This window comes from Thamnophis elegans, chromosome Z (assembly GCF_009769535.1).
Source record: "Thamnophis elegans isolate rThaEle1 chromosome Z, rThaEle1.pri, whole genome shotgun sequence".
NCBI classification, from domain to species: Eukaryota; Metazoa; Chordata; class Lepidosauria; order Squamata; family Colubridae; genus Thamnophis; species Thamnophis elegans.
In genome coordinates, this window is record NC_045558.1 from 52,785,231 (window position 1) to 52,797,812 (window position 12,582).

The 12,582-nt window shown below is 43.9% G+C and overlaps 1 protein-coding gene across 2 annotated transcripts in view; it reads left to right on the forward strand.

Moving 5' to 3' along the window:
- Positions 1 to 12,582, forward strand: part of ANO10 (anoctamin 10) — a 144,847-nt gene that overhangs the window by 68,376 nt on the left and 63,889 nt on the right. For both annotated transcript variants that reach the window (XM_032235659.1, XM_032235658.1), the window contains exon 12: positions 1,946 to 2,062. In XM_032235659.1, coding sequence (XP_032091550.1) covers positions 1,946 to 2,062 — 117 coding nt within the window. The remainder of the gene's footprint in view (positions 1 to 1,945; positions 2,063 to 12,582) is intronic.

Sequence of the window (12,582 nt, forward strand, 5' to 3'; positions counted from 1 at the left end):
TCTCAAATCGTGTGGCTGTTGGTTGTTTTAAATGCCCTGTATTTTTTTTGTTGTAGTTTTTGTGTTTCTCTTCCCCTCCTTGGGTTTGTGCGCCACCCTGAGTCCCACTGGGAATAGGGCGGCATATAAATAAAATGAACCTCGAACCTCGAATTCAAAGCACACTAATGATGTTTCCTCGAATGGTGATGAAACGATTGTACTGAAATTGTCAAGCTTGGAGCTCAAACCAACAACCTAACTACCAACTCAAGCTACTAATATTCAAATACATTTCATAGGCACATATTCTTCATCAATTATAAAATGCATACATTTTCTAACATTTGTTATATGATCTAAAGAAGTTATTTCTCCTTCAGTTATAATATGATCTAAATAAATTATTTCTACTTCTGTGCTTGAACTTGAAAATGTTTATGTATTTGTTGTGTAATGAAAGATTTAGATTGCATATACGGTTTACATGCTTAATGTCCCAGTTCACACTAAATATTCATATGCTGGCTTGATTTTAAACAGTTTACTGGAAAATAGCAAGCAATCATACATTAATGCAAGCAGATAATTGAGCAATTATATATGTATCCTGGAAATGCCTTATTTGAGGACCAGGCTGTTAAAGAGCTCAATGCAAAATCAAAAACTGAAAATGGGTCCAGAGATACAGATAGTCCTTGAGTTACGACCATAGTGAAGTCTATTCAGTACAGTTGGAAGTCAGGATGGCTGTTAAGTAAAGCATGGGCTTCCTCTGGAAGAGAGATCCTGTTATTTTGTTACTGTTGACTTTTAAAATGTGTAAATTCAGTCCTAATAGACCTTATTGCAGGGGAGTATGTGGTTTTGTATTTTCCTTTATTCTAATATAAATTAGAATAGGATTTCATCCAGTTATCAGGAAACATTAGAATTAAAAACAAATAATGGTAGTGGAGAGACTTCTGAGAATTACAAAGTGTTCTATAGCCTTACATTCATTCTTTTAGGTGCTGTAGCAGAGATTAGGATGGACCTGAACTTTCCCCTGGTTCTCTGCTCAGGCCAGGGGCTGAGAGTATGAAAAGACCCCATTCTATTGATTGTGATGTTTTCTTGGCTACTATGAATATTAATGTTTGTAATTGTTTTTATTTAATAATTTACCATCTAGTGTCATTTATTGAGAGGGTGGCTGTACAATTAATTTAATTTTATTTTTATACTGTAATTATTAATAATATTTCCATAGTATCATTACATCATATTTATCTTATTGTAGCTTTATATTCTGATAATAGTAAGGGAAATGAAAGCTCAAAATCCATAACATATGTGAATTGTGTTTCATGCAACTTGAACCCGCAAGCCACAACGCCAGATTTTTAGAATTTGATTTTGAATGCATATACTGTAAAAGTTTCTGCTTTTAAAACTATAATTGTACAATAGTTATTTGGGATTATTTGCCCTTATGTGAAAACTTTGCTATCATCACAGCCTACTACTTGAACATTTTTATTATTTATTAATAAATAGTTGTATTATTTCAGAGCCAGTTTGATGTACTGGTTAAGACTAAAAACTAGAAGTGCATGAGTTCTAGTTCCACCTTAGTCACAAAGATAGCTGGGTAACGTTGGGCTACTCACTTTCTCTCAGGAGAAAAGGGCAAACCACTTCTGTAAAAGCATTACCAAGGAAACTGCAAGGACTTGTCCAATCAGTCTCCAACTGAACAGACAAATTGAATAGAAAAAAAATAATAATTATTATTATATAGGCTTCTGTTTGAATATCAAAAGGAATCTGCCATAGAGAATTTTTTCTTCTTTCTACGAGTATCCCAGAAACATAGTTCTTCAAATTATGATTATTAGCTGTTGAACTAAAGAAAGAATATTTCAGCACCAAGATATTAAGATCTTATCCCTGAATGCTATTTTATTCATCTACTTTTTTTCAGCATTTAGCCCTAGCAGTGAAGTTTCTTATGTCCTATGTGATTGCTGACAAACCCCAAGATATTCAGATAAAATTGGCAAGACTAGAATTTGAATCTTTGGAAGCACTGAAGCAACAGGTAAGGACTCTGATACTGGCAAGACAAATGCACAAAACTATATTGTTTTTAATTTGAGATTCTTATATATTGTTTTTCTTAATTAATTAAATTATGTGACAATTACCCATTTGTTTAAAAATATATGTTAGTCACAGCTGTTCAATTTTTAATTTTTAAATAATAATCTTAATCTATAATGTATATCTGTGTACATGTCTGTAGGTGTACATGTATATGTCCCCATGATAATCCTCATATAACATTAATAAGCAATATTAAGAGTTTTAATGTTAATTAATAGGAGCTGTGGTGGTGCAGTGGTTAGAATGCAGTGTTGCAGACTGACTGCTCACAGCCAGGAGTTGAGTCCTGACCGGCTCAAGGTTGACTCAGCTTTCCATCCTTCCGAGGTTGGTAAACTCAGGACCCAAATTGTTGGGGTCAATATGCAGACTCTGTGAATCACTCAGTAAAGCACTATAGAGTGTTATATGTCTAAATACTATTCTTATTGCTAATGACATTTGGCATGTAAGATATTCTTAATAGGTCAAAAGTAGTATGGCATTTTCCATATAAAGATTCATTCAATGAAAAATTGCATTTGATGCCACAATCCTTCCCATTAACTTTTCTTTTGATTGTTAGACAATGTCCCATTGATTTTCTTAGCTATTTTTATTAAATATTTATTGTGGCACTGTCATGTATGCCACCACTGTAACAATATGGCTAATGAAACAAAATCTTCATTATATAGGACAAAAGAATATCATAAACATCTAATATAATACTCACATTTCTCCCATTTTAGCTCTCATCTTCAGTATGATCAGTTATGTTACAGAAAAAATGTTATTGTATGGCAAATATTAAGATTGTATTTGATCTACATGTATGCAGTGTGTGGTATGTGTTTCTGTCAATGTCTTCCCAAAACACACAATCCAAGTAAAGCTTGAATCTAATGTGCTGAAGTTGAATTTTGCTTCTCTCATATGCAGTTAATGAGAAGAAATAGTAATTAGACAGTAGTTTACATACCATGCAAAAATGATTCTTTTTATTCTGTGTGAATGTATGTATTCATTGAGGATAAATGCAGATGATAGATAGGTAGGTGTTCTGTCCCCCCTTCTTCGCTCGTTCAAAGACGACAGGCAGACAGACTTAAAAGGAAATAACTTTATCAGCCTCGGCTCACGCTGGCTGCGAGCCCAAAAATAAACATAAATAAAGTCTCTGGCAAGAAGATAACAGAATGCAAAATCAAAGATCTCTTACAAAGCAAATCACTTCTCCAAGTGTCTCCTTGAATCCTTGCTGAGGGACGGCTGCAGTCCACGCAACCCTTCTGTTCTTCTTGGGGCAACTCCCTGCCAGGTGTCCAAGTTCCCCACAGTAGGAGCACAATCCCTCAGCACGTCGTCTGTCCATCTCAGTACGTGACACTCAAGGTCTGACAGCACCCAACTCCATGGGCTCCTCCCAGTCCACTGCAGTCCCTTGCTGAACCGGCATGCTGGTGGTCTCCTGGAATGCACGGCGAGGCCTTCGCCTCTGCAGCCGGGCGTCTATCTGGAAGCACAAATGGACCAACGCGTCGAACGTTGGTGGCCTGTCCACCCTCACCAGTTCATCCTGCAAGGCCTCTGACAAACCATCCTGGAACGTGTCCATTAGAACTGGTTCATTCCACGTGGAATCCTGGCTACGCAGCCTGAATTCATTAACCTAGTCTTGCAGTGAACCACTCCCCTGCTGCAGTGACTTCAGATTTCTAGCTGGTGTTTCCCCCTTGATAGGATCTTCAAACATCCGTTTAAAGTACTGACAAAAGCCCTGGAAGTCATCCAACAAAGGGCTCGGCTGAGTTAACAAGGGGGTAGCCCAACGGGCAGCTGTGCCTGAGAGCAAACTGATAATGAATCCCACCTTCGTCCGGTCAGTGGGAAAGTCCTCTGCTCTCAGACTCAGGAACAGCTGGAATTGTCCCAGAAACGCAGCAAACATGGCCAGACTCCCATCATATTTATCTGGCATGGCTACTGGGCACTTCCTCCTTGGCTGGGGGGGGGGTGTTGTTTGCAGCTGTCTGCAGCTGTGTAAATTGGTTCGCCAACACCGATATCTGTTGAGCCATTTGCCTATTTTCAGCAATTAATTGCTCCATAATTAATCAAATGGAGGCTTGTTTTGGTAGAAGTCAATCTGTTCTGTCCCCCTTTCTTCGCTCGTTCAAAGACGACAGGCAGACAAACTTAAAAAGAAATAACTTTATCAGTCTCGGCTCACGCTGGCTGCGAGCCCAAAAATAAACATAAATAAAGTCTCTGGCAAGAAGATAACAGAATGCAAAATCAAAGATCTCTTACAAAGCAAATCACTTCTCCAAGTGTCTCCTTGAATCAGGGTTACAGAAAGCAAATCACTTATCCAGGTGTCTCTCACAAACAAACCACGACCGATGAACAATGAACATTGACTTCCGCAACCAGGGCGTGGCACCATCAGTCCTTTTATCTTCAGAAGACCACACTAACGAGCCCCAGCTGCATTGTTATTCCTGCATCCCGACTCAACTCACAGCAAACTTCTGCTGAGTCACAACAGGTAGATAGGTAGAGATAGACAGACAGATAGACATGTATACACACACACACACACACACACATGATTATACAACAGACATACAAACCTGCTTCAATTAAACCTTAATTGTTAAACACAAATTGTTTTAATACATTTTAGACTGCAGTAATCTTTCACTACTTTTTCTTTTATATGAATCATTCCCTCATAATTAAAAACTTGTTATTTTTATCCCTTCTCATAATCCAGAGATCAGCAATATTGAATTTATGGACACTATGTCAGACATGTTCCTTGTGAATGATAAAGTTGATAAATAATGATAAATAAAGTTAAAAATCATCTTTGTTGCTCTTCTCTGCACTCTTTCTAGAGTCTCAACATCTTTGTTATATCATAGCGATCAAAACTGGATGCAATATTACAAGTATGGTCTTACAAAGGCATTATAACATGGTACTAACACTCCACAAATCTAAATGGCAATGATTGAAATGCTAAATTGCATACAGTTTCATATTCTCGTCTAAATTATTGTGATTCCTTTGGGCAAGAACACCAAATGTTCATGAGATAGGCTGATATTCTAAGAATTAGACTATTCTACATTATTAAATATTAAAAATATTTTTTGTTGACATTTTTAATAAAATGCACTACCCTCTTTCAGATTCTTTAACCTTAAAGGGAAAAAAACTTTTCTAACCCTGCATTTTAAACCTCTAAATTATTCTTTGAAAATATTTCTAAAATCAAAACATTTTAGCACATCCTTTCTTAACTTCCTCTTAACATACGTACTTTCATATTCTCTTTTAATATTATTTTACAAACTTTAGGAATTATATATAAAGCATTATAGATAAAGGTAAAAAAAGAAAAGACCCATTTCCAAACCAATTTTATAAACACAAAACTACATTGGAGCTTTCCTTCAATTACGTATATCAGAATAGTAAAAATCCATCCTAACTACAATAAGGCATTAAATTTAAGCCACTCTCTTATTCTTATCCTCATAAAATAAAATCTTTTTCTTCTCTGGAATATCTATTAAATAAGTATAAAATTCTACTTTTTCAAAAGATTCTCAAACTTGTTAGTATTCATAAAGAAAAATTCACAAACTTGTTCTCTTGAGAGTTGTAGATTTACTTGGAATTTTACTTTCACTTACACTGGAAGGCTTGTATTTAAACCATCATCAATAAAGATAATAATAATCATAATAAAGATGATAATAAAGTCCTTTACACCATCAGATACTTGTGAAGCTGTCTCAGTTGTTTAGTAACTTTTTTACACATACACCCCTCAAATTTTGTAAATATTTAAGTACCTCTTGCCAGCAATTGCCAGACATTAATGTTGCGTTATTTTGGGGGGACAGCACATTTACACTGTTATACAAGCTCTATGTTCACTACTTTACATTGTAGCCAAGTGTCATTTCTTCAGTGTTGTCATATGAAAAGATATACTTAAATATTTACAAAATATGAGGGGGTGTACTTCTGTGATATACTGTATTTGCATCTCTGAATTACTCCTCTTTCTTCCAATTAATTGAGTGGTTTGTTACTCTTGCTCTTCTTTTATAACATCTTTAGAATATGATTGATCTATAAAGTGAATTGTTTTATTTAAATATTTCTCAAGCACCTCTTTGGCAATATGATAGAGTCCACAAACCTCCGCCTTCCCTACGTAGGATTGCAAGGCTGGAGGCCTCTGCCACCTCTGCTGACCAATCCCCATCCCAGATGAGCTGACTCGATGTTCAGGGAAGACAGGATTTTGGGGGGACCCCCCCTCCATCTGTCTGTCCCGTTGCAGGACCGCCACAGAGCTCACATCTACCAAAGCCACTTGGCAAGAGAGGGGTGGAGCCATGCTGTAAAACACAACAAAGAACATATCACTCGACCCCCCCTTCACCCTTCCTGACTAGGTATGTATTGCTGAACAAGGGAGGGATGTAGCCCCTCCCACCATTCTACTGAAAAGATACGTTCAGGTAAGGACCAACATTCTTTTTCCAGTAGAGATGGCAGGAGGAGCTACAGCAGGGACGTATCCAAGCTAGGTCCCACGGAGGGAATTAAGATCCCAAGGAAGAGGCGGTTGCCATTTGTTGGAGAACCCTGCATCCAAAGGACGCCCCCGCCGATGCAAAAATATCCAGATGATAGGCTGGATAAAGGAAGTTGGGGACACCTGGCAAATGTCCTCGAATGAGGCTCTGGTGGCCCACGCTGCCGTAGTGGCGGTGCTCCACGTGGAATGGGCCGTAATCCCTGAAAGAGAATGACCTAAGGCTGCATAGGCGGCGAAGATAGCCTGCCTTAACTACCTGCCAATTGTGGCAGAGGAGACCCTGGCCCCCAAGGAACTGGGTTGTAAGGAAATGAAAAGAGCCTCTAATTGACAGAGACCTGCTGCACACCTTAGATAAATGCACAGTGCACGGCAGACATCTAGCCGATGCTAAAGGCGTTCCCTCTCATGAAAGGGGGCTGGGAAAAAATTAGAAAGAATGACCTCCTGCGCTCTATGGAAGAAGGAATTGACCTTTGGGAGGAAGGCTGGGTCCAGATGAAGGACCACCCTATCCTGATGGAATCGGCAGAGGTCATCCTTAGATGACAGAGCTCTCAGCTCAGAAATCTGCCTCACCGATGTGACGGCGATAAGGAACGCTACCTTTAGGGATAGAAATCTCAAGTGTACTGTTCTCGGTGGTTTGAACGGATCCCCTGTTAGAGCACTGAGTACTAAGAGTAGGTCCCATGTGTGGAACTGATGAACTGGGGGGCAGATGGAGGTTAGCTCTGCCCTTTAGGAATCTCTTGACCAGGGGAAACTGAGATAAAGGGAAATGGTCATCCCCAGCCAAAACCGAAGACAGGGCCACTATTTGGCGATGCAGAGTACTATGGGCCAGGCCCTCGTCCAAACCCTTCTGCAGAAAGTCGAGGACCTGGGCTACTGAAGCCTCGGTTGGAGGGATGTCAAGCGTCCTGCACCAATTGACAAATGCCAATCATGTGGAATTATAAATCCGAGTGGTCGACGGCCATCGGGATGCCTTGATAGTCGTTATGACCTTGGCTGAAGGTTTGGGTCCCTCAGGAGGCACCGCTCAAGTGCCAGGTAGTCAAGTGGAGCCACTGGAGCCCCGGATGGATTAGGACCCCCTGGCACAGGGCGATCTCCTCCTGAGGAATCCTCCATGGGGGAGAGATGGACTGTTGGAGAAGGTCCGTGAACCAAGGCTGTCTGGGCGAATATGGTGCTAGCAGGATGATGTGTGCCTCTCTACCACTACCCTTCTTAGGGTCCTTGGGATTTGTGGGAGAGGGGGAAAGGTATAGAGTAGGTCTGGTGGCCATCGGCTCCTAAGGGCGTCTGTCCTTTCTGCATTCCGGGCTGGAAGGCAGGAGAACAACCGCGGCAGTTGTGTGTCTGCGGGGCTCATGAACAAGTCCACCAGCGGTGTGCTGAAGTGATGACCAATTCTTTGGAACAGCTTGGGTAGCAGCTGTCACTACCCGTGGTTGACTGTTGCACGGCTCAGCCAATCTGCCTGATGGTTGGCTGTGCCCGAGATGTGATCTGATGTTATTGATGCCAGGTGCTTCTCCAACCAGGAGTCAAGCTTCAGAGCCTCCAGCCAGAGACATTTGGAGTGCGTGCTCCCCTGATGGTTTATGTGGGCCTTCGTGGCTACGTTGTCTGTCAGGAGGAGCACATGACAATCAACAATAGAGTCCTGGAAGTGTAGGAGGGCCAGGCGAGCTGCCTTCAGTTCCAGCCAGTTGATGTTGTCGCATAGGTCTGAGATTGTCCAACGACCCTGCACCAGCTTGGAGTTCATCAGCGCCCCCCAACTGTATAAACTCACTTCCACGCTGTAGGGCTGGAGACAGCCACCACCGTAGGGATAGATGAAGTCCTGGTGACAGAGGAACAGTCCTTAAGGAGTTGCTCATGCATTGTCATTGATAGGGAATGAGAACCCATTGTAAAGTTCGGGAATGAAGACGGGCCCAGGGCACTATCCCTATACACAACACCATCTTGCCCAACAAACGGACCAAGGTCAGGATGGAAGCTGACTGTCTTGTGTGTACTTGGCGCGCCAGCGAATGGAGGTTGATGAGTCATTCTGAGGAGAGCTGAACCAGTCCCGCAACTGAGTCTATTATCGCCCCCAGGTGGAGGATTTTTGTCGTGGGCAGGAGATGACCTTTGGGGAAGTTGACAAGAAACCCCACAGACTGTAAGGTTGGGATGGTTAGAGATAAGTTGTGGACTTCTTTCTCATGCGATTGAGCCTAAACTAGCACACTGTCGAGATAACATTGGAGTCTCACCAGAGTGGCTCGTAGGTGAGCTGCCAATGCTGCCAAGACCTTTGTGAACGTGTGTGGAACTAAGGCAAGACGGAAGGGGAGGGCCCGGTACTGGAAGTGTCGCCCATTGTGAGAGAATCGGAGATATCTGTGATGGGCTGGCAGTATCAGGATGTGTAGCTAGATTCCGTTAAGTCTACACCAAATAATCTTCCTGCTGGATCCCCAGGAGAATGGATCTGAGGGCAGACATCTTGAAGCTCCTGTATACCAGGTAAGAGTTGAGCTCTTCAGGACCATGAACAGGTTGGAGTAATGGCCCAACCCATGTTCCATCATCGGGACCGGTTCTACTGCCTGAACGATCAATAGATGTTGAATGGACAAATCCATCAGACGGTGTCGACCCGGGTACCAGAATGGGGGAAAGGTCCTGAAGAGCGTCAGGGGAGGGGAGAGAAATTCCAGGCACAGGCCGTTCCTGATGGTGGACCTGACCCAGGTATCCAAGGTTATCTGGTCCCACTGATCCACAAACTGTTCCAGACAGCAGCCTATGGGAAGACTCGGGTTGGAGTCATTTCCCTTTGTAGAAGGGGTGACCGCCTCCCCTGCAAAATGGCCGACTAGACGGTCCCTGGTATTTCCCTCTGTCCTGGTAATAGGGGTGCTGACTCTGCCTATCAGACCTATATGGGAAATACCTCTGTTGATGGTAGTCTGATTCAGGTGCCCTGAAAGAAGGTCTATGGTATGGAGCCGGGCGAGGGTCTGGCTTTTTGGTGTTAGAATGTAGATTCTTCTTATCTTTATTCTCAATGAGAATTGGGTCTAGAGATTCACCAAAGAGATTAGTGCCCAAGTACAGGGCTGCTGTCAGGTTCCATTTGGACTTGTTGTCCATCTGCCAACTACGGAGCCAAAGAAGATGCCTGGAAGTCACCAAGGTAAACAGGGCCCAGGACCCGAATTTAAGAGTCCAGGGTATCATCCGTGGAAAACTGTGTGGCAGAGATGATTTTAGTGAGGTCTTGATAAAGACACTCGTCCTGGACCAGGATGCAGTCCTGCAATTGGTGAAGCCACATAACTGCTGTGTGAATGAAGTAGAAAGCCACTGCGGCAGATTTTATTGCCCAGGCGGAAGTGTTAAAGTTCTTACACAAGGTAAATTCCGCACGCTTGTCCTCCGGCTTCAACTTATCGGCCTCATCCCCTGACACCACAATGGAAGAATTGGCCAGCACTGCAATTGGAGCATCCACCGTGGGCAATTGGAGAGCCTGGGAGAAAGCCTGCTCCATATTATAGAAGCAGCGATCATTGCTCCCAGGATTGGGCAAGATAAAAGGACAGGTCCACTGGTTTTTGACCACCTTAAGAAACAATGGTGGAGCAGGAACTTCCTCCTTTTCTGTGGTGGTGTTTGTGAACATGGCCAGGTTCGGGTCCTTAGGATGGGACACTGAGGGGGCCCCTGTCGCTGTCTTAGTAGTCTTTTTCGCCTTATGTAGAAGGGTTTTAAACATAGGAGGCTAAAATAGACCAGGAAAGCCTGGGGGATCAGAAGGGATGGTGTCCTTGTCCTCAGAAAATCCCATATCCTGGTGTGTGTCCTTTCCTAGAATTGAACCGTCCCTAACCACCAAGGAGAAGGTGGCCTAGTGCGATCATGTCTACGGGAAGAAGATGGGGACCTGCGACGTTGGTAGTCAGTGTGGGTCCTCCCCTCCCCTTGGGATGTGCGCTTCCATTTGGAGAGGCCTGATGCAATGCCCTTCGTAATAGCGGAAGATATGAGCCTCTTAATGCTCCCAGGCAGAAGCTCCAGGTCCTTTTCAGAAGGCCCAGCCCCTGTGAGCCCCTGAGGGGCCAGGCTAGGGACCAGAAGGAAATCCTGAGAGCCACCCTCCAATGGATCTATTCCATCCCTCATGTAGGGCATCAGAGAGATGGGTAGGGAAGGGGACACCACCTGCCTGGGTAGCCTACGAGGCCTAGCAGGTGAGATTGAGGGAGAGGAAAGACTAAAGCCCCTAGTAGGAGAGCCAGACTGGGGAGAGCCGGGCCAAACTAGAGACCTTGACCTGCTATTTGAATTGGGCATAGTGCTCTGGGCCTGCTTCTTCACCCTGGCAATTTGTTTTTCCAAGGCCCGTTATCTTCTGAGCTCTTCCCTAACAGTGGCTCTGGAGGGACATTGGTCAGCAGTAGGTTGTAGGCTGCTGTCCTGGTTCTGGGCCTGCCATGCCCCCCCGACTTCGCTAGTGATCTCCATAGGGGCCTGGGCTGGATCCGGCCCTGTAGCAGCCATACCAGACACGCAGTAGTAGAAGGCTGTGGAAAGAAAGCCTGCTGGTGTTTGGCCTTAGGGAGCCAAAGAGACTGCAATCGACGCTCGGAACCTGCTGGCCTCGATTACTGACAGCGATGCAGGCCTGTAGTTGTACCGATGAGGTCGCCGAAAATGGCCGCCTCCACATATATGGATAAAATGGCCACCAGAGACTCCGCCAATAGTGTTGCGCCACATGGCTACAGTTAGCCACTATGACACTCATCTTGTTTTTCAAGCCGTGGCTCACCTTCCAACGCCGCAGCTCATCTTTCCCAGGCACGCTGCGTCTGTGAATTGTGGCTTTGTTTGAAGCTGTGGCATGATCTTCAAGCCGCAGCTGCTCCTCTGGAGCAGTAAGCCACGGCGAGCTTGTTGGAGCCGCAGCGTGGCTGTTGATGTTTGGAGTGCCTGCAGTCGCTCCCTTGTGCCGCTCTGAAGGAGGCTGTCACCCCTGCATACCCGGATACCGGACAGGGCTCCTCAAAGGCCCAGAGGTAGGAAAAGGGCACAGAAATAATCTCCTACCTCCTTATGAGACAGTAAGCACGGTCTTTGTGGCCTGCAGTACAGCAATTTAGAATTTGGAATAGCCAATTAATCAAATAATTTAATTTGATCAATGCAGAAATAGTACAATTTCCTCTAATGGAGCCAAAACCAGTACTTGGACCAAAGACTAAGAGGAAACTGTGAGCCAACAGGGAATGGAGGTTACTTAAATAAATTTCCCTCAGTCTTTGGACCAGTCAGGCTTTGACAAAACCCTGCTGTAGCCCCTCCCGCCATCTCTACTGGAAAACACTCCTTTCTCCTTTACGCCCCCAAACCTGGCCACCAAGCCAGCTCAGCCAGGACAGGGGTTAGTCAGCGTAGACCACAGAGGCCTCCAGTCTTGCAATCTTATGCAGGTGTTGGAAGAAATGTCCTTCTGGGTTCAGTTCCAAGTGGGGAGAAAGACACTGTAAACATGACGGCTGTTTGGAAAGATGGTTTTTAATGGTGAACAGGACCACATGGTTTGAGGTCCTGGGGGGGGGGGGTGTCACATGCCTTGAAGATATTGAAGAAAAAAGAAAGATGCTGAGAGAGCCTGAGTTTTATACACTCTCTTGGGCCCCACTTAGGGCTTCCTGTTCCTGTTCCAAGAAATGTATCCCATTAGTTGTCAGATTCCCAGGGGGGAGGGAGTCTTAGCTAATTTTGTAAGCTGATTGTGTCCCAGGCATGGATGATACAACCTCCGCAGGTGCTAT